General features: G+C 39.0%; 1 protein-coding gene across 1 annotated transcript; it reads right to left on the reverse strand.

Moving 5' to 3' along the window:
- Positions 1-1,247: 1,247 nt before the first annotated feature.
- On the reverse strand, positions 1,248-27,711 carry LOC135461791 (uncharacterized). Its single transcript, XM_064739023.1, has 3 exons — positions 27,205-27,711; positions 9,110-9,515; positions 1,248-1,856 (listed from the first exon to the last, which is right to left on the reverse strand). Exons 1-3 carry the CDS (start codon positions 27,340-27,342, stop codon positions 1,789-1,791), a joined length of 612 nt encoding a protein of 203 aa, XP_064595093.1. The 5' UTR covers positions 27,343-27,711; the 3' UTR covers positions 1,248-1,788.

Here is a 27,711-nt window from a genome sequence, read left to right on the forward strand (position 1 = left end):
ATTTCTAATGAATTTAATGTAAGACCATCGTATAGCCATACAAGACGGCTAGGCCCCATGGTTAATTATGTCCACGGGTTATTACTACCAAGATCCAGGGAACGGGCGGAGAAATGTTACTACTGAAGGTCAACTAGATGTTTAATAAGCAACAATAGCAATCGCAGTTATTCTTAAAACAGTTCCCAATACACATATGCCAGGAACAAACTCTTCGTAAAATGGGAAATTTATTTATTTACTTGATTGGTATTTTACGCCGTACTGAAGAATGTTTCACTTAAACGACGGCGGCCTACATTATGGTGGGAGGTGTAAAATAGGACCTTAAAAACCCTTTACGTTTAAGTTGTTCGTTTGTTGTTGTTCATTATTGCTTTTGCAATGACTTTTTCTGCGCAAACCGATGACGTAGTACTCACGGATTACTACAGAACACAGATAAACTAAGTTTGAATCCTCAGGAATTCATTCGAGCCTAAGCTGTATACTTTGTTGTTCATTCCTGCATTTGCGAAGAGGTTTTCTGCGCAGACTGGTGACGTATTACTCATGGATCAAGAGAGCAGTTGTGAATTCAGTTTGAACCTTAGTCACCAGTGCGAGGGGCAAGGTGTCTCATAAATTCAGTCACCGTCTAAACTTCATCTGCATTTAGTTCTCTGTTATCTTCGAAAAAGGGATTTTATTGTTTCTTCTTTTTAAGACTCACATCACAACTTTTCTCTCTTTCCATTCTCTAGAAATGCCCGGGCGTCACACAGTAATTATAGGGCTGCATTACACCCACACACCAACGTTGTCCGAGCAGAAACTTGTCAAGAGTTGAGTGATTGATTGCTCCGTATTGTGGTTTACGAAGTGCTCAGTCCCATATACAAAAGCGACCAGATCTGTGGATGGAAAACCAGGGAAATCACTTAACCCTTCAACCATCTGACGACTTTAACAGGACAAAGTGTCAAGCGCTCCGTGCAGTTGGATTTTAGCACGAATACTTCACCTGGCCAAAATTTCCTTCTCTTTGAGGGGATGGCATTTAACATATTGTCAGCAAGCGCCAAAGTTAGACAAATCTCGGTTACGTAGATATCATATTCTTCCAGAAATAGACCTATTGTCAACAATTTATAACTGAGAGCTTAATTTATTTGAAATATCAAAGAGCTTGTCTTTCTGCTGGTACTTACGAATTCAACAACATAAATTTAGAAACCAACATTTTATTTCTTATCGAGCATGGCCCCGTTGCAGTTTTTCCCTCAGTGTGATAAATCTGTTACTTGTCGTAGGACAATATCGTAGGTAGAAGATAGACTGTCCAGTGAAAGCAAATGGCGCACGTCACTAGGGACAGATCCCGTTTGTCACGGATTCGGATAAGAGGTCAGTTCACAGCTTCTCTGGAATGTGCGAAGTGGCGGCCAAGAATAAATACATGCTGACTGGTTTATCCCCAGCTCAAAAAATTATTTTCTACAACATCTATAATACTTCGAAAATAAACAAGGAATGAAGAAAATCACACTTGGAATAAGAAAGTAGTGTACAGAGAAGAGAGATATCCGCGGAGAATACACAATTTGAATAAAGAGTTTGACAGAGTCCAAAGTCAAATACTGCAGATAATATGGTGAAATTAAGGGAACTGTTCATTACGGCTGTAAACAAACAAAACTGTACTTGGTTTCTCGTCACGCGTATTCATTCACCACAACAGATTACAGAAAACTGTTCATGTAGATTGTTGTTTTTGTTGGTTAGTATCAGCCCAGGGAATCGCAGTTCTCAACCCCGCAGGCCATAAAACCCTGGAGGTGGCTGTCTCTTCAGCGACTGACCTTCTTGGGATGATTCTGAGATGGTTAAAACAAACAAAAAAATATTAATGAATACATTTATATTATCCTCGATAATTGTAGGCTCTATCTCATTGAGGTTTAATCAACATTTCCCGTATACGACACGGGGACAGGTTTATGGGTGGAGGAAAGCGGGCTGAGCTCGGGCAAACTGTCGATCTTTTCCAGTTAACTGCCAAACCACCTGACTTAAGAGTTGCAGTCGAACCACCACTGCTGGATTCGAACACACGACCTGCCAGTAGAGAGAGCGACAATGTGTGTACCGCTGAGCCAGCAAAGACGCATCTCCAGATTTATTTATTCCTTGCTTAATTTGATTGTTGTTGAACATAATACTTAAGAATGTTCACTCTGCTGTGGGATAAGTTTGAAATCTGAATAACATGTAGCTCCATTATGGCCACATGCCCATCATGCTGTAAAAACTCTGTGGTTTAGAAGACAGAATAGTTGAAATATGTGGCTACAAAAGACGCCAAAAACACTCTGATGAGAACACTAACCAGCCGGAAATAACTACAATTAAACATATGAGCCCAGTTGTCCAAAATGTATTAAAAGTTAGGCAGACTTAAAACTTAATACTAGTCTTGGTCTAATATAAAACTAATAGGACTTTAGTCCAGACTAAAGTTAATTCTGGCCTTAACTCCTAATACACTTATGAACAACTGGGCCAAGCAGCGAAGGTAGATAATTTGCTGAATTCAGCTGATTCTATGTACCGGTTCTACATGTAAAGTATTGGTCTACCGTAGGCGATCGATCAAGCGCCATGCTTGGCAAATTGTAGTTAATGTTGGTGGTTAACAGAAGTGCTGCTAATTACTAATGAAGAAATTACATGTTCGGCAAATTCATTGCCATCTATCTTCTGGGTCGCTGATAATAACTATACACGCTTTATAACTGTTCCATCTCTGGCATTAAGTGGAAAGATCTACCAGTAAAATGCGGATGATCCTGGGCATCCACCGGGATCTTTCCGGTTTCTTTTCACCCATAATGCTAGCCAGGAGACGTTTAAGTGAAATATTCTTGAGTACGGGCGTAAAATTCAAATCAAATAAATAAACTTTTCCACAGGAAAGGTTCCTCACTGACTGAATGATTAACTTAATAATGATTTTATATCATGTCAAGAGTGCGTGGGATATAACGTTTTGTTGTGGTATAGAATTACGTTCAAGCAGACTGCCGTGTTCATCGTTCTGGTCTTATCTGTAACTCTCGGCTATGACATTAACCATTCCACGTGCATCTATCGACCTCAGCCAAAGGCCTGACTGACAAAGCCGCCTTATCTAGGATTACGGTCAGTAGGGAGGCATTCTCGGTGGGACGGGCACATCCTTTAACTAACGGTGTGATCGAGATCGGAGTGGGAAAAACACTGATGTCTGTCCCTACGGGATCATATTTCTCCGGCATCATTCGAAAGCTATCAGAATCGTTTTGAGTGCCACTAAACATTTCTGCGTCTCTCACTAGCAGCAAAGAAAAAAAATTGTCTTTTTACGTGGACATATCTAGTTCATGCATGGCAAGGTGAAATGATCTTCATGTAGGAACGTTGTTTAATGATGTCCGGTGCTAGTCGACAATTATCAGTCAGTTGGTCGGTACAAAGACACACCAGCCTACAGGAAGCCATGAATTGAACTCAAATGCACATGATGTCTTTCATATCTCCTGTACTGCATCATATCGAATTATCGCCTGGTATTATTGGGCTATCCCGCTAAAAAAAAGAGCTAAAATAAGTTAGTATCGGGTTTGTCAATTGGTGAACTGTGGGTGGGAAAGAGAGACCTAATCATGGCACGGCATGATGATCTGAGCAATTTCCCACCACTATGGCACAGAGCAAACATGAAATCCTGTTCAGAATGTCGGAAACTTATACATATTTCATCATATTTCACTCTCAACAACAAGCCGGTCATTATGTTATGTATCAGCATACTAGCAGCAACGTCATATCACTTGACAATTATATTTCAGGAAATGAACACTCTCGAGGAGAGTCATGTTATTAATATATTAACAAGTGAAAATGACCAGTTAATTAGGTTGGAAAAGGACGCCAATTTGTCGTCTAATGTGACGTCTAATATATTGCACTTAACATCAGTACATTTTTTTAATTCTTCTTAAACCATGGTTCTGGTTGGCGCGTAATTTGCAACAATTTAAGCATTTACATGAACAGTTAGAATAAAACCCTAACTGAGATAAAATGACAAGAGGTTGGCTTCACCATTTCCATTATCATAGAAGATTAATAGTAAATTTGTATGTGCATTTATGACAATCAAATTATCAACGATAAGACATGTTTGATTATCTTGAATGACTCATTATGTAGTTCAGCCGATTGTCATGCTTTTAACTGCACAACTCATGACGACCAAAGCAAGACCTATACAATTAAGCAAATAAAAGTCTTATCAACCTTACATTTTTTTAGGTTGCGATATTTCCAAAGTATGACTCACAAAACAAGTGAAGAACAAGGATCTACCATAATCAAAACCTGATTTTGGTTATAGATGTCAATTTTTGTATAATACAGTGAGGGATTTCATATCAAAATGCAAATATATGCCTAAATCGATTGTTTTAGAGTGACATAAAAAGTTTTGTGCGAGGCAAAACGGTTCATTTTTTTATAATATGAAAATTATGTTCTTAATAATCTTTCGTATGAAATGGCAATGTCATTTAAAATGGGGAAAATTTAACACCAGGTCGTAATTTGAAAGTTCAAATTCTTGTCTTATCGTGACTGTTTATTTGCATATCAGTCGTCAGTGGTTTAAAAAAAACGGGTATTGCTCTAACACTTACACCACTGCTTCGCCGAAATACGCGATCGAGCTATGTATAAAATGAAAACATCTTGCCACTGCGAGCTTACAATACACGATGTATTAAGCAGGAAGTATGTATGTTTCGTTATTTTTACTGTGTTCTCAACTCTTTTTCCAACAGTGCTCTTGCTTACTGTGCTTTGTAACGGATTACTCCGGAAGAAGACTAAGCTTGAGTGTTCGAGGCCAATGGTTACAGCAATTAAAGAAATGCACTTGAGTACACATATGCGTTTAAATTTGAGAAATTTGCTGCCTATGGGTGGCTACAAAGTTAAGACCAATATGGCACAGGTATGTCTAAATATGGACAATTATATACAGGTTAGCTAAAATGTGAACAACCTGCAACAGGTGTGCCTAAATGTGAAACAATTCTATACAAGTGTGCCTAAATGGGAAACACTTTGGAACCGGTGTGTCTAAATCTGAACATCTGTGTGCAGGTGCCTTAGGACCATACTCTTGGTGCAGATGTAAAAAAAATATAATAACCTTCACGTTTTGAGGTGTTCATATCTATCAGAACTGATCTGACAAACAAGGCTATTTACCGGAGTGCGACAGTTACAGAACAGATGTTACTAGGTTGTGCCCATATTACGGAAAAGAATGCATCAATATCTAACTATTTACATATTGATGCACTTGACAAAACTTCTCTAACAATTCAAAGCTCAAGGTTTTTATACGACTTTAACTGAGGTATTGGGTCTATTTATTATTGTGATTAGTTAAGAATTTGTGACAAGTAGCTCAGAACTATATTTAGGGATATTATTATTTAACTTCATCCTTTTGAGACTCCCAGGACACTTTCAGAAAATACCAAACCCCCAAAACCATTTTCGTTTGACTAAAGCGACGGAAATGGAAGTCCAAAATGATGTCCATTTCCCTCTAGAACGCATGCGCTTGTAAATTTCACTGATTATCTTAATTTACATCAAGCTTTTTGAAATCTAACATTAAAATGAACGTTTAAATAAAGGTCTGACCACAGGAAAGTGAAATGTTTTTATTGAACTGTTTTATTGAACACACACACTGATACCACTGACTTTATTATACTCTGGCGTTAAGACATAATTATTCGTTCTTATTCTTAAGCTGGTTTCTGCTCACATGTAAGAATGCAGTAATACTTCTTTGAATCTCCCTTTTTTCTGCTTTAATTGGTTTTGAGGACATCATCAATAATATATCTTGCGTGGGCAGGTCTGCAGCAGCCTGCGGATGGTCGTGGGTTTCCCACGAGCTCTGTCCGGTTTCCTCCCACCATAATGCTGGCCGCCGTCGTATAAGTGAAATATTCTTGAGCACGGCGTAAAACACCAATCAAATAAATAAATCAATCAATCAATGATATATCAGTTATATCTCGCTAGGTTAAAGGGTGGAGAACTCCGGATAGCCTGGAGTAATGGCAATACTAGATGTCCCGACTTACACACATCTATGCCCAATTGTTCAAGGTTGATAAATATGTGCAAAATTCTTCAGATTTAAACACACGTACACAAAGTGATTGGGCATGAGACACCTACGTATACACCCATTTTTTTCTTGATTTAGGGACACCTGCAAAAAACTGTTCATAATACCACATGTCTGCATCAAGTAGATGATCCTAAGGCACCTGTATTAAATGGTTCAGATTTAGACACGCCTGTACCAATTTGTTTAAATTTAGACATGCCTGCGCCAAACTGTTCACATTTAAACAAACCTCTACCAAAAATATCCAGACTTAGGCACACCTGATCCAAATTGTCCACATTTAGACACACCTGTATCAAATTGTTCATATTTCGACACACCTGTATCAAATTGTTGATTTTTAGATTAACCTACACTAAATTATTCACATTTAGCCACACCAGTGCCAAATTGTTCAGATTAAAAGACACCTGTGCTAAACTGTTCAGATTTAGATAAACTTACACCAAATTGTTCACATTTATCCACATCTGTACCAAATTGTTCAGATTTACACAGACCTGTACCAAATTGTTCAGATTTAAACAGACCTGTACCAAATTCTTCAGATTTAAACAGACCTGTACCAAATACTTCAGATTTAAACAAACCTGTACCAAATTCTTCAGATTTAGCCACATTTGTACCAAATTGTTCAGATTTAGATAAGATGATAAAACGCAGGATATATTACAGTCATCATTGTCATATCACTGACATCAAATGGTTCAGATTTAGATAAGAAATATAAAACGCAGGATATATTACAGTCATCATTGTCATATCACTGACATCAAATGGTTCAGATTTAGATAAACCTACACCAACTGGCTCAGATACAGACACACCTACTGCACCATGTGGATGATCAAGCAATCTCTACTAAATTGCTCAGATTTAGACGTCTTAACAGTCAATCAAACCCATATCAAAATGTTCAAGTTCAGACACCCATAAAAAAGTGTTTTTCACACTTAGATCAAATTGTTCAAACATTTACATATCTATACCAAACTGCCCACATTTCAAATTTGAACTCAAATTCGTACTTTTTACCAACCTACACCCATGCATTTATATATATATATATATATATATACCAGATTGTTCGGAACTAGTTACAATGTAACCACATTGTCATCTACACAAATTCAATATCTGGGACTACACTATAGAAGAATAGTGTTAAGAAATCAAAAGATACACCCGCAGTAGGTTTATCACACCTGTCGCTTTAGCTGGCGCTACACTTGAGATGGAGTACCCTGTGCTGATACAGTGCTGTTCGCGATCATTGGAGCCTAACCTCCCAAAACGAAGCAGCCGTAACCAGCCTACTAGCTGTAGCCCACACTGGTCAAGTTTGTACAGCGTTAACCCATGTCCACGCTCGGCCAACAGTAAAGGTTTTATTGGAACCGAAGCATTTAATTAACCTGAGCAAATTCCCAATGTGTCGAGGCTAGATTGTCGACCCCGTCCCTCCGCTTTATCACTGCTGCTCGATGTAACATGAACAAAGATTTTATTTCCACATCTCTTAATGACTTGATTAATCGACATCAGTGGCCGTTTTTCGGCGCCTTCAAAGACCAGGAAGGTAATAAGCAGACGGCGTATTTACCGGATTAAGCTTTTTATAGTGGGTTGAGCGGAGCGGTGATTATGCGATTACTAGACCGTCGGCGAATAACTGTCGTTTGTCCAGTCTCTCGGTGCATTTAACGCCGGCTTTAAATGGGATTGATTTTCAAACTTTTTTTAACAAGGTTGAGGTGATTCAAGTAGGGATCACAAATCTGGTCAACTTGTCATCCACTTTTCATTCTTTTCATTCTGGTTTTAATAGATGACCATGACTACAAAATGCATGCCTGTATATATATATATATATATATATATATATATATATATATATATATATATATATATATATATATATATATATATAAAGAAGAAGGTATCGCTCTTTCTTTCATGCGCAATGACGGCATGGGTCCAAGCTGTACCGACCATTGTTTTCTTATGGTACGTGCGTACTACAGTTTTCCCACAAAACCTCATCGTGCTTGCGACAATCACCACACTACTCAGCTTGGACCCGAAGGATTTTACGCGAAGGTTTGCGATTTCTACCTTTAGTTATGTCTACCCAATGTATCCAAAGTTAAAGTTTGTTTTAACAGTCTGTATATGCACAGGGAGCGAGCAGTGTCGGGGTCTAGTGGTTAAGCGCTGACACACAAGAGGTCCGTATGCCAGCCTTGAACAGGGAATTCGTAGATTCCTCTGCTATACATGTATTTGCTTATAGGCCCTTGGTGACAATAGGCGGTCGACGACCAGTGAGCGTTTACGTTTGTTGAAGATACTTGTTTTCCACGAATACGGTCTGTATATATTTACGTCACACCTAGGAAAGTTCATCAGTAACTTGACAAAGGTAGGTGGTTTACCCCGCGGAATTCTTTATCGCACCCCAGAATCTGACCTCCGTTGTATAAGTGAAAACTTCTTGAATGTGGTGTTAAACGACAATTAAATAAATCTTTACTACACGATGGTTTGTTTTTCTCCTTCTAGAGTTGAAAACTTGCTTGAAAATTGTTTTACATCTCAGATCTACACCACAGCTGATCTAAGAGGAAACCATAGTATTAATATCAGTATAAAAACTCATTTCCTTAGTCTGTCTTCAATGTAATTATACGTCTTTGAAACAACCGAATGGTGTGTGCAACGTGGAGACTGTGTTTTGGCTCATTATCAGGGTTAATACTTTGCATGGAAAACTAAAGCCATAAAGGTGCTCAGGCGATAATGACTTGTGATGTTGTAATTGGCTTTCGAAGTGAGCCGCAGACAATCCTGCCTTCTTTGGTATACACCTACCGCTGATCTTGGATTCTGACAGGTATGATTTTAGCCTATCACCGCTGTCCGACTTGCCCATCCAAAACCTGTTCTCCCATCCGTTTGGGCGTTTTCCGCGTACACCGTAGAAGCTGAAGGAATCCAACCGTTTATGCCCCCCTCGGTACACGGGCGGAAGCCGGGTGATTTCGGGGTAAAGCCGCTGTAAAATCGGGTAATCATTGTCATAATAAAACAGTCTGGAAAGATCGGCGAGAGAGCGTCGCCCACGGGCACTGTGAAATCCTACTGGCCCACTATCCCCAGGGAGCTGCTTCTTTCCGCGAACAGGAAAGAACGTCTGCCCATCGAACCGTTTAGAGGCCATGTTTAACACATTCTGTAGTAAGTCGTCGTCTTCGTATGTATAGACCGGCCTTTCAATCTGTAACAAAATTACCTAAAATTACTTCAGAAGAAAAAGGGCTTTTTTGTCCACTATGGACCACAAACAGACAAACTTTGTTTCGTAATTCTTTCTTTTTTTAAATAAAACTCGATGATATCAAATTCCCAAAGCTACAGGCTTTCTATATGGAAAGTCAAGACGTGATGTACAAGAGAAAAGCCACTGCAAAGTTATCGTATGTCAATCATCGAATTGTCCGCTGTAACTGGTAATCAGTTGTATTCGCCTTTTCGCCCTTCCCTCACGCCCACTCACGTTATGCTTTTTTTCTCCCGGGAAAAGAGTCTTTGATATCCCACCCATGGCAAGTGTTACTGTCGCTACTTCGATCCGTCGTACAGTAAACATGTTAAGTAAGTAGATGGACAAATAACGTATGTGGAGTGACCACTTACAGAATACACTTTACTAAGTGCGCGATTCACGTCCATAGAACAGGACAGATCCTGGTTAAGGGCCTTACACACACCAAGTGCACCAGTGCCTTACCAAACCGTGTTCTGTTAGCGAATTAACACAAAGCTGGTTGTCGTGGATCATTCAGGAGGAATCTTTACTCTGGTAATTCCCAGTGTGATGATGTTTAAAGTACCTCCCATTAAAGAACCCAGGATCAGTGTGTACAGAAACATTTATTTATTTGATTTATTCATTTGATTAGTGTTTTACATTTATACGACGGCGGTCAGGATCATGGTGCGAGGAAACGAGAAACATTTTGTGTAGTATAAATAAAAAATAAAGATACTTTGTGCAGGGTCACCAAAAAAAACGGTATTAAACTCTTCACAAGATGGACCAAAGTTTGTAGATACAAAATGAATTCTGCTGGTGGAGTATGAGGCCTGGTCTCTTTGCATAGTTTTAATGTTATTTAATGTATATTAAATGTGATGACAACACAGCATTTTTAGTAATTTTAATAACATCACTGCATTTTTTTCACGTAATACTATTTAAGCCATGGTGTTAGTGGGCGTGTAATTTGCTACTAAGCATTTGTATGAACAAAACCCTGACGGGTAAATTGACACGTAATGCATCGGTTACGTGTGGCGATTTGCCAGCTTTCACACTGTCGTCGCGGCTCTGGTTTTGCTCTCTATGCCGTCCGTCTAATTATATTGTAAGATTATAATTCTAAGGGCCAGATACACACATGTATGTCCATCTCCAAAATAATATCAGTCCCATTACAGACGGAGTTCAACAAAAATAATGCCAACTTCATATGAAAATCTAGTTCGCTACAAAAGAAAGAATATTCAGCTCGTTTCTTAACTTTCGTGTGAAATGAACACTAATATAGGATTCTGCGTATCATATTACTGATACAACTAAATGAAGAAAAAAAGTAGACACTATAAATTCAAGCTCGGTGACAATAAACGTAAACAAAAGAGTCTGGATCAGACGGAGCACTGCGGGCAATAGCAACATGACTCCGCATGGAGCACATAGTTCTATGACAACACCATCAGCTTTAATAATGTATTGTGTAAAACAGAGCGCTTTTTGGGGATATAAAACACAATAATTTAACTAAAAAGATAAAAAAAAAATTGAGTCAACAAATCAACGAGAGGCACGAAGCAAGTCGAGTGCACCAAGTGAGCGAGTTCACGCCTATCGTTTGTGATCACGGTGTTCATCACACACAGATATGGATGCACCAGTATCGAAACAAATAGGCCCTGAATTAACCCCCTTGTTACACGACAGCGACCACGTAACGCAACATTAGTTTTTGAGGCGTCAAAACACGAGCCTCGTCTATTACAGCAGGCATGCAGTGTAGTGGTGACAAATATTTTATAGGCATCAGAATGTAATAAAACATATCACCCTTTGAGAGTCTCAGAAACGTTGAGCGATCGTAAATGAAGTCGATGTTTTCAGCTTAAGAGTTCGAAGAGGTTGTATTTAATTAGGGCTAGGATTTAAAATTACCCCCGAATGGATAAAAAGATACATAACGTTCATTCTGGACTTTTTAAATAAGTTTACAAAATTAAATTATTTCTCAAGGCTCGGTCATCAACTAGTTTATTAAGTTGAAAACTTGCCACTGGCCATTTTCTGAGGTTCCACCTAACCAGACCTTACTCCTAAATAGGAGAGCGACCTCAAGGGAGGTAATTCGGCTCGACCCTATTGCAAGGGCTCCTAGGCGTTCTGGGTTTTCAGAAGAGAAAACTTCTAACATAACTGGAGTAATTAAATCGTTCATTAAATGCAACAAAAATCATCAAGAAGACATGGCATGCATTCACTTGTTGGTATATCGCTAAGGTCATTTACAAATTTACACATTTACAAAGTCTTTTTTGGATTAGAATCAAGTGAGGTGGAAATTTGTTCTCTGATCTCAACGGACGCAACCAATCATGGTACATTTAGTTAAGAGGTTATAGCCTCCACTCCTATTTCTATTCTTAGCTCGGTGATGATTTGAAGTCTTGTGCACATTTTCACACGAATTTCAACATAGGTAAAGCTCAGCCTAATGTCAACATTCTGTGAGTAATTGGAGCGCCATGTCTGCTCATTGTCTCTGACATGGTATTCCATTTATTTATTTATTTGATTGGTGTTTTGCGCCGTACTCCATTCCACTGAAGCAGCATATGAAACATGTCGCCACCAAACGCGGTCTGTTAAGTTGGAGCACCACCGTGATCGAAATAATGTTAAAGTCCACCCTTGGCAAGGGAATTGTCGTCGTCGTTGCTCTGGTTTACTCTCTGTGTTTCAGTCTTTCTGTGGTGCTCTTGCATAAATCAGTATTCTGCTGGCGAACTAGTCCCACATACGTGGTCCATTTGCATCGTTTTCACGTCACTGTTTAATACCTTGTATATGTGATGACAACACAACATTCAGAGTAATTCCAGATAGGTGATGATTTTTTACACCAAATTCTGTTCAAGCAATTGTGCCTGGGGGTGGGGGGAGTGGGGGGGGGGCGTTTGATTTTCTGCAATCTAAGTATTTACTTCAACAGTTAGAATTAAACCCTGACTGAGATAAATTGACAAGATTGACAAATTTCGCCGTTTACGTGTGACCATTTATCGACTATCACATTATCTCATATACTCTCTATGCTGTAGACTCTTATGTCGTATGACGGAAGCAGAGTTACAAATAGGCTAAAAAACAGAAATGTCTGTGAAAAGAAATAAGATCACAGTTTCTTACTGGGTATCTTTTTGCCCCATTAAATTGATCGTTTCTGGCCTTTTTTTCTCGCTTATTCAGTTTTGGGCTCCTATCCAATTAATGATATAATGCATAAAAGAAAGGAAATATTGAATCTGCTGAGCGGCTAAAGCTTCCGATGGCGATTTTTTATTGTTGACGAAAGCTGCTATTTTCTCCAGGCATCTTTTACATAAATACTATATAAACAATCAGGAACAAATTCATATTCAATCTAATTAATACCTCTGCCTCTGGCCTTGGGAAGATAATAAAAGACGCAGAGAAGGTTAAATTAAGACGTAGCAGACAGAAGAATTGATAAGGTTTAAGAAGGGCTGCAGGACAGCGATTGCCTCTTAGGATGGCCGAGTGTGAATCCCCAGTTCTCTAGTGTCACTTGTTTTTGCAACGAACTTCAACGAAAGCGCTAATTTCCTTTATAGTCTCAAACCAACCATTCCCTGAAGGTAGAGGAAAGCGCTTGGCGGAAATCTCCGTCAAATCCCTAGAACAGGTTAGACAGTTCGAATTTCTTCGACTTTATAAGACTTTGAAGCTATATCGTTATAGTGAAACCATATCCCAGTTCATTTCAAAACTCAGTCGTACAATACAAGTATATTCTCATTATTTAAAGGAATTTCATTTCTCTGGAGAAGAAACACTAGAAGAATACAAATACATATATTATCAAAGCAATTCGCACCAACACAAATCCCACGGGCCATAAACAGGCTGACGGATTATAAGCTGTGTTGGAAACAATTCATCCGATGACTATTGTTTCATTTCAATACATGTACGTTGAGAGATAAGGGCGAATCGGGGGCAGTATATAACGTGGACAATGGTGCGGTGTCCATTTTGATGCTTCATCATTGCTTTATCAGGAGGCAAATAAGTCTTTGATTAAAAATATACCGTCCTTGACGGCGAAAGCCCCGTGTCTGCTTTTACAGTCTAGCTATTATTCCTATAGAACACGGGTCCATTCATAGCGAGCCACCCGGAATAATAATGGCTAATGTAAGACAATGGCTTAGCTGGCAGCTAGTCGCTCTGGCCGACGGTATGTTTCCACTAATTGATTGTAAGAGGAAGATCTGGTATGTCTACACCTGTCAATGTCAGTTTGTCTGCTATTAAACCTGTTCAGTCCCGTTGAACCGACAGGTGTCTTTTCTCATATAACATCAATACAACTGTTTCGCGTCCGCGAAATCAGAGCTCTTGTATACAAGAGAACTTTTCAAATAAGACGTGATCAAATCATGCCTTCGAGCACAGAAACTTTTGCTTCGTTAGAAATTATCCATATAGACTCAGCTTATTCCTATACATATCTGTTGGTATTATAAATTGACAGTACAAAGACACCAGAAACATTAAACATTCCCCAATACCTAAACGACAGTTCATAAGACCTATACCATGACGTGGCTAATCATTAGGAAGTAAACATGTTGGAACATGAGTGTATCTAGGAATGTCCGGCTTACCTGTGTCTTATTAGTTACAGGTGTGGCATCAAACGTAAGGTATAAAAATAATCGCCCATGAATTAACTTAATTAAATTTTACCAAAGACGTATTTTTCTATCAGTTCGTCTTAAACACGATAATGATCACTGGAATGAAGTATAGTAGCTACTGCATCAAAATCAGAACTAATGGGTGCATACTGGACTCATGATTATATTGTCTATCCTAATCTCAAAGTCAACCTGATATTTGCGCATCTTTTGTAAACCGTGACAGGACAATAACTGCAAGGCCTGATTCCAAAACAGAATGATCCTGGCTATCTAATGAAAAAACACGTCTGTCCAAAAGTACAAGGGTCTCTACTGCATGTCTTTGAATATGTAACCGAAAATACATTTTGCAATGGCTTGATTTGAAGGCGTGGTATGATTTCTGTAAACTGGGCATCATAACAGGTTACTTTCCGTTATGATCAGCCTGGAAATGAGGCGATAACTAAGATATAGTTCTAGAATTTAAAATTTTAGATTATGTACATTTGAACCCTTTAACTTGAAGATCATCTGTACAGGGTATACCTTATATTGTACTTCCTATTGCATTATTCCGCTGTGAAATGCGGTAAAGAAGTAAGACATGTGAAAAGCATGGAGAATATGGATTTCTTTTCCGGTGTATCGACTGTCAGCATAGCTTCAGCCCTGGTCGCTGACTTCTCTCTTATATTAGGCAGAGTTTGCTTCATTCCATTGTGGGTTACAAGGCTATTATCGGGTTGCTTTAAGAAGTTCTGTGGTTATCGACTAGGATGTTTCCTTCGTCTTAAGACCGAAGGATTACAACATTTGAATTCGAATTGAACAGAATTGCCTGTAAAAAGCTACGGTGTTATTCGAGAGAACCTTTTTGTTGGGTAATTTAAATTGCAAATGTATTAAAATGCACATGGAGGAAGACGAACCCGCAATTAATTTCTCCAGGGGCCCTGGCTGGCTATTTGGAGTCGAGTGCTTGTCTCGCGGAAAGCGACTTGCACCTGATCTAGTAGGTCGCGAGTTCGAACCAGCGATCATTTTGTCAGCTGCAACTGTAGAACTATTTATTTGATTGGAGTTTTACGCCGTACTCAAATATATCGGGAAAAAAGCAGGGCTGTAATAGTAAGCGATGAACCAATGCCCACAGTCAGAAGGTTTTTAGAGAGTTGTGATGGGAAGTCAGAAGGTTTGTAGAGAGTTGTGGCGGGTTACTCCGAGGCTCGGGCACCCATAAACCTGATCCGAATCGAATGAGCGAAATAATTTTAGATACAGGCCGTTCGGCCCCAATCATATAAATACATAAATTTCTTTCCCACACGGTCGATCTTTAACCTCGAATATGCCGAACACCAATGGTCAGAGTGAAAATTTACTTTCATTTTACCTAAACCACTTATTTACCGTCAGTAAGTTAGTTCATTTTTCATGAAGAAAATGTTGTTTCGTCTGATCGAAATTTTTTTCAGAGAGCTCAGAATACATGTGGCCCCTGCATTGCTGTAACCAGGAACGAAATGATTACATCGATACCAATTTGCAAAGAGAGAATGCGGCAAACAGAAATGAGGAGATGGACAGGGAAATGGCTGAGCGACGTTTTCCTGAAGGAAATGGATGGGGGTTGAGATGTAAAGTTGCTGGTTATCTGCGACAATGATCAGCGGTGCTCACACTTATATCACGCGATGCCACCGATGTGAACGCGTGGGCTAGAACGCCATAATTACGCCGAGTACGAGGTTAATAAACGCTGACGGAGAAAGACTTCCGTTTTGACTGATTTCTAAATGGTTAGAATTAATAAAAGCTTTTCCCGTCTTTGACTCCGGATGCCAACAGCAATAAACAAAAGAGAGGTTAAGAGATGTCGCTTAGAGATGACCTGCCTGAGATGCTTGCGTCACATCGGCGTCGACTGAGTACATTATTTACGCCTTCATTTCACAAATATTGCACTTTACATTTCTGACCCGGTTCGGATTCAGCGCTGCGCAGTAGTTTGCAATTCTTGTTTCTCCATACGTGACAGGAAAGTGATTAGCTGGTTTGTCGTTAATATTTGCCTTATCATTTAAAACTTTCCAAACATCCAAACAGAGTTATTATGGCTTAACAAAACTAATACAGAATATCAAGTACTATGACAACGGACATGCCCTCTCCAATTAAGTCAATGTCATATGTGTTAAGTCAATTAGACTGTAAAGATATTAACCCGTTTTGGCTTTTATGCTGTCAGCGCTCTTCTATGGCAATACGAATAAACGTGTTTACGATCAGTTTGTATAGATCCAGTGTAATTAACTGATTCATACTCCGCTATTATATTATAAGACAACAATATTATTCAAGAGCACATAAATGATGATTGCAAAAACAGAAAGAAATTCTTCTACAAAACTTGTTAAAGAGTGAAACTGCATAGATACCATTCTTTGGCTCTTGGTCTTAAATGTTCTCGGCATTTATTGATTGTCTTTTTTCATGTAATACATGATGGCATCAAGGTCTTAATGACTGAAAAGCATAGCTTGACGAAAATTACTTTTTACTCAGTCCAGATATTGCCATGTGGACAATGTCATGATGAATTCAACATTGGCAAGCGAATCCTTCTCTGCAAATCATTTCCTGGTTTCTTTGTTACTATAAGCATCAAAGCAAATTCACGTTGAGCTACAGTCGAATATTAGGATAAACCTCTTGGGACACCGCGTGGGAAAGAGATTTAGTATTCTGGACTACTTACGGAGACCTGGTTTCACAGATCTTTGCCCTCTCTATAGATTATCGCTATCATTATCACTGCCCAACATATGGTCAGATACGACATTAAGTCGATTACATTCAAATATATGGTGATCTAATCCGTTAGAATAAGTCTGTTAGAATAATTTACTCACCTGTTATAACTCAGTAACGATCAATCAAACACGTAAGTACACTAATAGGATTTTTTACTTTTAAATTCAATAATAGTTACCTGAGCAGAGTATTTCGAAGCTGACAGGCTTTAAAATAAGTGTTTCCATATCTACTCAATTCTCCTACTCTTTCGCGTCAGAATACTGGAGAAAAATCGTTTTCCCCTCTTTTCAATCCCAGGAAGATGAACTTATTTCCAGCATATGGCACATAGGCCTAGATTTTAAGCCACAGAATGCCAGTCCATAGTGAATGGTCGTCGTTCTGTAAGCCGGCAGTTGTTATCCTTCATACATTTAAGCTCCCTCTGTTTTCGCCTAGTAAGAGTTCTAAACTTCAAGTTTTAACGTCACTTTCCACGTTGCCCCAGTTATATATGTGAACGAAGTGCCCCTGTAGGACGATTGTTCCAATGCCGTAAAGTGTTATTTCATCGAATCACAATTCTGAAGACTCCAGACATGACAGCTGGTTCTAAATATGAGGAGATATTAGTGAGTGTTAAAACCCCAAGAGGTGTGGGGCTCTGAAACAATTACGTTATAGACCAAATGATAAGACGAGACAACAGACTGATCAATAAACTTTGCAATATATTGATTACCTATTAGTTGAATTAGTACATTAAAGTGTTGTTTTCGTGGGTAATGAAATCAGATGTTCGAATCCATCTCTTGCTCTTTTGACTACGGCTTTAAGTCAGGGGTTTTAAGTTAAGTCGATCCGAGCTTCACTCCAGGCCCTAATCATACCTTAGACAATCTAGGTACAGCCTCACAGCTAATACTACCTACGACCTCTTCGCCCTACTGCGATCTTTTGATCGTTGTCAATCGCGGCCGATTTAAGGCGATTGTAACCCTGGACAATGTTTTCCATCACACCTAAACTGACCCAAAGTGACTCTCGCAGGACTATTTATTCGCGCTAAGTCACATGCTTGCATGGAATCAAAGACGGTGTGTGACACAAACGTGTGAACATCGTTTGTGACGCTTGTAGACAGCTCGTACGACAAATCCCGACCAATTAAGAGCGGTTATAGTTCTGATTGCGACTGGTTTTGTACATGCGACCATTCTGAAAGCCACACGATCGCTAGCAATTTCTTCAGATTCATTAAGATTCGCGAAGATCACTCATGACTTATCGTGCGATTAATCCAAGATTTATGACAAATACTTGCGATTTCTCTGTCGCAGTTTGCCTTAAATAGTCGAACGTATGGGTGTGACTGGAGGTTAAGAGGGGGAGGGGGAGGGAGAAGCGAATATAGTCAAGTATTAATCAGCACAGTGTCAGTATAATGTGAATATGTGCATGAGGTGTCGCGTTTGGTGAGGCAGCGCTATAATAATGTCGACATTAGGAAAGAACGTCTACATAAAGACATCATCATGAACTGATCTAAATATAGCTGAAAACTACATTAACTACAAATGAACAGGAACAAAATCTTGGTATATATTATCAAATTTAGGTAAATATTGGAGTCGTTATTTGTAAATTTCAGTTTGCCTATATCGATGATACCTTCCCAGTTGCAACGGTAACAGTGACATCCATGAGTAAATCCAAGCTGAATAGGTGAAAATTCAAACACAGTATTCAGACAATCTATATTTAATAGCCCAAATATGTTCACCTGGGAAATCAAAGATAGACGGTGAAATTTGTTTGGATATTGCTGGGGGGTTATTTGTTTCCTCGGAACTGGCGCCAGTTTTTTGGTATCACGAACTTCAGTCCACATACGTTAAATGATGGATGAACGAGAATCCCGTTGCCCAGTGGCCATATACATGAATAACGCCTTTTCAGTTTTGCCCTTAGTCCACCATCTGCATTGGCCAAACTTATCTGTTCTGGATATGATTCAGGACTGTGGGAAATTTGTGCTTAATCTGTCTTGCTTCCATAGGGAACATCCCTACTCTGTGTGTTTGCTTTGGCTTCAAATCTCACTGCTTATTTTCTTGTCTGCAGTAAGTGAAACGGCTGTAAATATTGCATGAGTTTAACGTGAGCAAAAAGGGATGACAACGTACAGTAAACTGTGACAAACGCCGCCATTGAAACTAATTTCTTGCATATAAATCAAACACTAAGAATAGCTACGTAATGGGCTTTTGAATATTGATGCTTTTCGCTTTAAAATCTAATAGTTGGTCGGCTACCTCAGCCTTTGGCAAACAGCCGAAATCCCAGAGCTTTCAACAAACAAGATATTCCCGATAACAACATTGTAAATTGGCATTGGAGCATTTGTACCCTTTTTGGTAAAATAACACATGCTCAGTGTCGCTGTTCAACCGTGAAGATGGCCATCCGTCCAAAAAAATCACAATTTTGAAATTCGTTTTGAGATGTAATTTACTCACAGCATGACAAATGACAATTTGACAGAATCTGCACTAAAACGTCTCCTCGGTACATTGCAGTCGTAGATAAGCGACATCTTCGTCATGTGACAACTTAACAAAGATCAATGTTATAACAAACAGGAATTTACGCTCGGGGCTCTGTCAGATTTCCTCCCACCGTCACATCAGTGAAATATTCTTGAGTAGAAGGTAAAACATCAATCAGATAATTAAAGAAGTTACTCAAATAGGAGTTATCATCACCGAGATCTACCACATGCAGACATGGGTTCGACGTGTGGTATAGCGAATTTTTATAGTCACTGACAGGAATTATCATCCGTGGACAGACATTGTGGACAACCTAAATTATCGCACACATGGGTAAATTATCACAATGGTGTAGTTTCGAGAACTTCGAGTATTGTCACAAACCAGTATTATAACGAAAAGATAGAAACTATTATCGGTAGACAGAAACTTTCACAGAATTACAAGCCTGGGTTTTCTCTTACTTGTAGTCTGGTCGCTTTAAATTGTGTTTTGACGGGCCAGAATTATTACAGACAAAAATTATCATGGACTTAGACTTGGGTTATTACACGGTACCACGAGCTCGTTATAACACAGACATGAAGGGTAATCGGAAGGCAGGAATTATTACTGACTTCTGTTATTACACGCCTGAGTTATCCCAGACTTGAGGCCTAACTTGTATTTGCACTGACCATGCAGCATTATTACATGCAAGAATAATTTTTTTACCTAATTCTGTTTAAGCCATGGTGCTAGGGGATTGTTATCGCTACCATTTATGCATTTACATGAACAGTAACAATAATTTATTTGACTGATGTTTTATGCCGTACTGAAGAATACCTTGCTTATACGACTGCGGCCAGATGGGGGGCATAAACCGGAGTTTGACGGTTTGCAAGCGATCACACAATCGTCGCCGCTCTGGTTTTACTTTCTTTGCTATACGTATTTAGTTATATCACGTTGTATCAAAAAGTTGTATTGTCATTTACCAGGTTAATCCCAGAAGAACAGACATTATCACCAACCAGAGTGGTATTAGAAACTGGTTGACACATACCGGTATGAGGGGCCAAATTAACATTTAATCGAGAATTATCGATATCGATAAATAAATTATAGATATCGCTAATTTATTTATCGATATAGATAAATAGCCATATTTATCAATATCAATAAATGAATTAGCGATATCGATAAATGAATTATCGATATCGTTTAATTATTGATCGATATCGATATTTCATTTATCGATATTGATAAATATGGCTATGTATCGATATCGATAAATCAGGGACATTAGTTGCATGATAATAGTAGCTCCCTTCTAACATGTCGGGGGATTTTGCCGTTGTTTGAATTAGTTCAAATGGCGGGTGTTTCGGATGTGGACGATGTTTTGCGTGTCCTAAACAACCCAATAACTGGAGTTGAAAGAACACTACAGCAAAATATTGGTAATTTGTATTCTTTAAACAATAGATTGTTCCAGGATTCGGAAAACTTGACACGAATAAACTCAGCGTTGTCAACAGACCCTGTTAATTCACTGAACAAGGCACTCTGCGATCTTAAGAGGCGAGGTACAGGCCCGTGTACATTTGCGATCTGCACCATTATCATCAAATGTAGGCATCACAGAAACGGTCGGCGTGGAGACGGACTTACCTACACCGCGTAGAAGTAATACTAGCAAAGGTAAGCCAGTCAGCACCATTGCGCCATTATACACATTTCTCAACAAAACTTAACTTTACACTCATGCTGGCTTCCTCTCAGGCCGTATGTGGGAAGGTATACCAGCAACCTGCGGATGGTCGTGGGTTTCCATCGGGCTCGGCCCGGTTTCCTCCCACCATAATGCTGGCCGCCGTCGTATAAGTGAAATATTCTTGAGTACGGTGTAAAACACCAATCAAATAAATAAATAAATTAAATTTACAGGTAAAGTACGTGTAGTCCTTCCGCTAATATAGTGTAAATTTAACAGTGTCTGGTTTACCAAGCGAAAGAGAAATAAACTAGAAGTGCTTTAGCAGTAGAAAAGAAATTTCTGTTCGTGTAAATGTGTAATAATCCGTTGGTCGCAAATGTACATGTGAAATAGTCTTGAGCAAATAAATAAATAAATTAACTGGAGTTTGCTGATGAAGCCTTATGGCGAAAACGGTTGATCACACAAAGGTAATTTAAATGTAATATATCAATATCAGTTGAATCATAAAAATAAGCCTCTGTTTTATCTGGCGTAACAACGTAGGGTGTAGCTGTCATTTCCATTGAAACTAAACCGGAAACAATATCGCTAATTCATTTATCGACATCGCTAATTCATTTATCGACATCGCTAATTCATTTATCGATATCGATAAATGGCACACAATTATGGATATCGATAAATGATTTATTGTTACCTATAAATGAATAATCGATATCGATAATTGATATCGGTAGTTCATTTATCGATATCGATAGATATCTATCGATATCAGTAATTCTTTTATCGATATCAATAAATGAATTAGTGATATGGATAATTCTCGATTAAATGTTAATTTGGTCCCCCATATGCCAGGGTTATTACACATAGAAATTGTCATCAACCTGTGTTATCACGGCCTGGGTTACTCTGCAGTAGTATGCACTTCTATTATGACATACTAGGATTATAAGAGACTGATATTCTCATCAACTTGGGTTATCTCAGACCTGAGTTATTAGAGAGTATCAGAAACCTGGTATTGTTAGTGTATTGACCTGATTAAAAATCGACCTCAGTTTGTTATCTATATAATAGTGAAATGTCCCCCTATTTATCAGTATTTTGAAAGAAGGGTCATGGTATTCCACCGCCGCGTGGAATAGGCATTTCTGTCCAGAATGCTGTTTTGTTCTGATTTTGTTTATTTGAAGCCGTTAAATATTTATTAAGTGCCGATGATAGGTATTAGGTCAAATACGTATTAGGGTTTTTCAAGACGGAACCACATCGTATGGGGTAAGCAAGCCTTGTAAACATAAAGGAAACAAGCGGAGGAAATATGACTTAGGACGTTATGAGTGTTACTGATGTAAGTTTGTAACTTACTCAGCAATTATTGCATTTTATGTCCACGTTGTTGAGCAGAGTAGAAACGGCAATCGGAGAAAGGTGTTAGGCAAGGTTAAGGTTATCAACAACTTAGTATCAAAAAATTAATAATGAACTTTATATAACTAATTAATGTAGTTAACACCCGGTGTATTGTGTCTCGCTATGTTCCTTTTTTTTCACTCGAAACACGTGGTATTTAATCTTTACTGTAGAGTAGTGTCTATGGGTTAAATATGAACTGAATTTCATAACTCTGTTTGTATATATATTACAGTAGAACTGATTTACCGCACAACTGTTTCATACCATATCAGTGTTATCTGGATAACAGCTCAGTTGCAACAGACTGTTCGCTGCAATGGGCTTCTGACAGAAAATCAGGGGCATATAAATCGTGATTTTCAGCCAATTCAAAATTGAATCCGTCTCATGTGTTTTATATTAATTGTGATGACAATACAGCATTTTGATTAATTCCAGGGAGATCTAATATATTGCAATTAACATCACTATATTTTTCTTTCGTCTAATTCTGCTTATAAGCCATGGGGCTAGGGGCGGTAATTTGCTTCTGTTTAAGCATTCATATGAACAGTTAGAATAAAATCCTAACCGAGGTCAACTGACAGCGGGCCGTACATCAGAGAGAATGTGCGACATTTTGTCAGCTATCACACAGTCGACGCTGCTCTGGTTTAGCTCTGTATGCTGTAAGTCTTTTATACGCGCGTTGGAATCCATATTGAATTTACCATATATGTATTTCTACGTAAACTGACGGTTTGATTTAGATTAACTTGTTTAGGGTAATTTCAGGTGATATAGTCAACAGAGTTAGATTCTTGCTCATTCTTTTCAGTTGCGTTGGTTGAGATAAAGTGGAACGGAACATTATAGGCTGAAAACGTTCCAGATCAGTGGCTAATAATGCTGACACTACAACAATCGTGGATTGTTAGTCTGGTACTGACGATATTCGCCTAAAGTATCTTCATCGTGACCCACCAGACCAGTTCCAAAACTTTCAGATCTAAAAACTTGGCGCCAAATACTATTCCTTAGTGTCCATCGACAATCACAATATAAATTAAACTTTTGTGTTCATTAGGTTTTGGTTTGGGGTTTAACGTCACTTTCAATATTGCTTTTTCCATACGATTTCAGCGTGCTCTTCTACAGCAGACCGGTCCTAATGTAGGCATACTGATAGTTCTGCATCACTGAAACGCTATGCCGACATATCCGACTTAACCCCATTCCCTCGACCCTTGTACACACAGTGTACTGACTCCTATCTAAACAGTGGCTGGTCTTTTTTAATGAAGTGCGTCACAGTGAGTTGAAAAGAGCAGCAGTTTTGAAATCTTAGCTATGTTTTAATTCTCATAAAAAATAGCTCCAAAAGTACAGTTTTAGAGGTAAATATTGGTCATAAAATGTCACTTGTTGAGGGGAAACTTATATTTTCCACTAGGATATCATCGTACACTCCAAGCAAACCTCGAAACACTACCAAAATTAATGGAATTTTCAGAATGAGACAAGAGTAGTTTTAGGTCAAATACGGTAACTAGAATCTCCCACAGAGGAAGACGCTGTAACCTATCGGCCAATCCACTTAAATACTCTAACTGGGATCTTCCACTGACGAAGATGCTGTAACCTATCGGCCAATCCACTTAAATACTCTAACTGGGATCTTCCACTGAGGAAGACGCTGTAACCTATCGGCCAATCCACTTAAATACTCTAACTGGGATCTTCCACTGAGGAAGACGCTGTAACCTATCGGCCAATCCACTCAAAATACTCTAACTGGATCTTCCACTGAGGGAAGACGTTGTAACCTATCGGCCAATGCACTCAAATACTCTAACTGGGATCTTCCACTGAGGAAGGCGCTGTAACCTATAGGCCAATCCACTCAAATACTCTAACTAGGATCTCCCACTGATGAAGACGCTGTAACCTATCGGTCAACGTTTGCTCTCACTGCCCTGGTAAAGTGAATAGACCACTGAAACAATAGATTATTTAACAAAATTGACAGTGCGGTCCAGATTGCATGTTTAAAAGTTTAACGACTGTCAGACTAACAGTGTCTTATAGATCTGCTCGAGGCACCAAAAATAGACAGGTTGAAGACAGGTTCGTCCGTCTCAGCAATATTAACAATGATACATTCAGTGACACAACATTCTCTAATGAAATTCGATTGGGTCTGTTACTCGTTGTAAAGCGATCACTAGCTGACAAAATCGTGTCCAGGAGTGTCGTGAAGATTATCAGTGGTAACGTTTCATCTGTTCTTATTACAAAATCGACGATTTGTTGACAAAGCGGAACAGGTTTTCCAAACGTTTCTCTCTTAGAAGCATCACGGCAAAGAGTTGAACAGTGTGTGAGGTGTTTTATGTTTTCAGTGTCACTATTCCCGTATGTTTTCAGTGTCCTGTTCTAGCAAGTAGGTCCCAACACAGACATATTAAGAGTGCTGCCTCACTGAAGCACTGTGCCGAAGACAGCAGACGCAACGCTCCATCCAAGCCAACACAGAATATCGACACCGAAGCAATCGGTGCTTACGTGATCTTATTAGTGCGTCAGTTCAGTGAGTGTAAAAGACCACCAGTTTGGTCATGAAACGATGACAAGCACCAAAACGAAACAGAAAAACACACATGCGTAACGGTCCTAACGAAACTCAAGGAATTCAAAACGCGACATCGTCTCTCAAAAGTCGGCTGTGAAGACTTTTGCGCACATGAAGTCGATGTCACAAAACGCGACGAAAACTATGAAAACGCGACAATGAGTTTTAAATGTTTTGAAACATGGTATCACGTCTTCGTACGTCGATTTTTGGGGGTTGAGACAAGTCGCCCAAACACCACATAATTGGGACCTCAGTGGCTTCATTGACGGTTGTCGCTTTAAGTTAAGATTACTCTGTGCATCTCTGGTTCCCTTATGCACTCGTGAACCTGTGCGCGGTCATACAAGTGAAAAATTCATGAGCATAGCTTTAAACACCCACCAAAAAAAGCAAACACAAGACTACTCCTTCAAGTCTGCAAAACATAATATCGACTTCAGAAAAAAAACGTATCTGTATTATATCGCAACCTAAGAAGGAGCTCTGACAAGGTGCCAGATCGCATGTGTAGATTCCGCTACGTCGTTATAGCATATAGTGGGAAATGGGCCCAGTGATTGCGCATTTTATGGGTTTTGGCTTGAAATGGCTTAAGTGTGGTTGCTAAGTGGAATGCCGTTGGCTAAAATAATGCTATCAATGGCAAAATAGCCTGTTACGCACTATGATACTCTATCTTTCTGACACAATAAGTCAAATTTGCTGAAATTTAAGTCCCCGCAGCACTATATCATGTGTCAGTTCTCTTCATAAAGTCACGTGTCACGGGTATTCCGGTGAAACTCATTTGCTCTAACGCTTTGGAAATCTTATAATAACTATCATCTAAAGTAAAATATTAGAATAACGTCTCAGGGTCTATTGCTCAAATCTATCGGGTTCCATTTAAGCTCAGGATTTCACCCTTCTTACTTAAATAAGGTCTTATTACGTCAACTTGCCGCATTTACGAACAATGGTCATTAAAGCAATACGAAAAACATCATTATAGTTTTCTAGATGAGTTCAAAATCAATCGTGGGGCGTTAATTAGAATATGGATTTATTACCCAGAGAATCCTCAACGTCCTTTATCGCTGAAAATTAGTGACGGCTTCCCTCTTGTATCACTCTAACAACATTATTGAGACCTTCTGTTTGGCCAAACGATTATTTGAGCATTTATTTCAAGTCCTGTTTAAATCTAGGTTTTGCGATAAACGAATAGGGATGGGTTTTTATCATCACAATGTACCAGTGATATGCGAGTGCTGGATTAAAAAATAAAGATGACAACTTTATTCAAGGTTACAGAACTTCTTCTAGATAGTCCATCATATCGCCGTAGCCAAATCCCGTGAAAAATGTTTGGAACCAATGACATCTATACGAAGTGAGAAACGGTCTTGGGTCCATTAGGAGGATAAGTCGTTAATGCGTGAGTGTAAGGCAGTAACTTCCTGTTCAAGGGTAAATTGGTTTCATGCAGCAGTAAGCATTGTTCTCTTGTATTGCACATGCCCTGTCTACGACTTTCTCCAACAGAACCATTTCGAAGAGAAATTCACTTGCATATTTTCCAAGATGAAAACATTTAAAACTAACAAGAAACAAAAAATATAAATAAAATAAATTGATTTACCAATAGATTTAGCCTTGTTGCTTATAGCAGTCGACTATTAATAATTTAAACTTGAACCACATGCTTGTCGGATATTCCAAGCTGTAACCAAAGCGTTTCCATTAAGTATCTATAAATCCAATTTAACTGGAAAGCATAACGGCGTTTCATTTTCACCCCTTTAAACATTGCTCGTGAAATATTGGAGAGATAATGGTACGATGGTCATTGAGCAGTACTTCATAAGAATAAGCTTACCTCGGATTGCTGGTTATCTTGGGTAGGCGTCCTGAAATTCTGATCATCAAAACTATTGGCAGAGTCTGTGACACAATGAACGGATTTGAAGATCATCAAAAGTGATATTAAGAGGCACGAATTCCATAGGACTGTCATTCTGACGAAGGAAATCAAATAAAACCAGCACAGCAACTGCTCCCTTTACTCCGAGGCTACTTTTGAAAAAGGAAACACACTCTGGAAGCAAGAACCGCAGATACCCAACGTTTGAACCCGTGGAAAAAGAGCTTGAAGAAATCACGCTGTGGAGCTGTAGAGCTGTAGATAACACCTTTAAGACAGAGTACCCGTTAGAGTGCAGAGTGTGTATCCAGTTTGAAACTCTTTAGAGCGGTAGAATACCACTACAGACTGAAAGACGCGGCCGTGGGGATGTCTTGAATAGCAGAGCGCAGGCTACCCCTTCAACGATTACCAATCAGCCCTATTTATACGGTTGAAATTCTCATCTGCCTACATGCTTTT

Source organism: Liolophura sinensis, chromosome 1 (genome assembly GCF_032854445.1).
Source record: "Liolophura sinensis isolate JHLJ2023 chromosome 1, CUHK_Ljap_v2, whole genome shotgun sequence".
Classification (NCBI taxonomy): domain Eukaryota; kingdom Metazoa; phylum Mollusca; class Polyplacophora; order Chitonida; family Chitonidae; genus Liolophura; species Liolophura sinensis.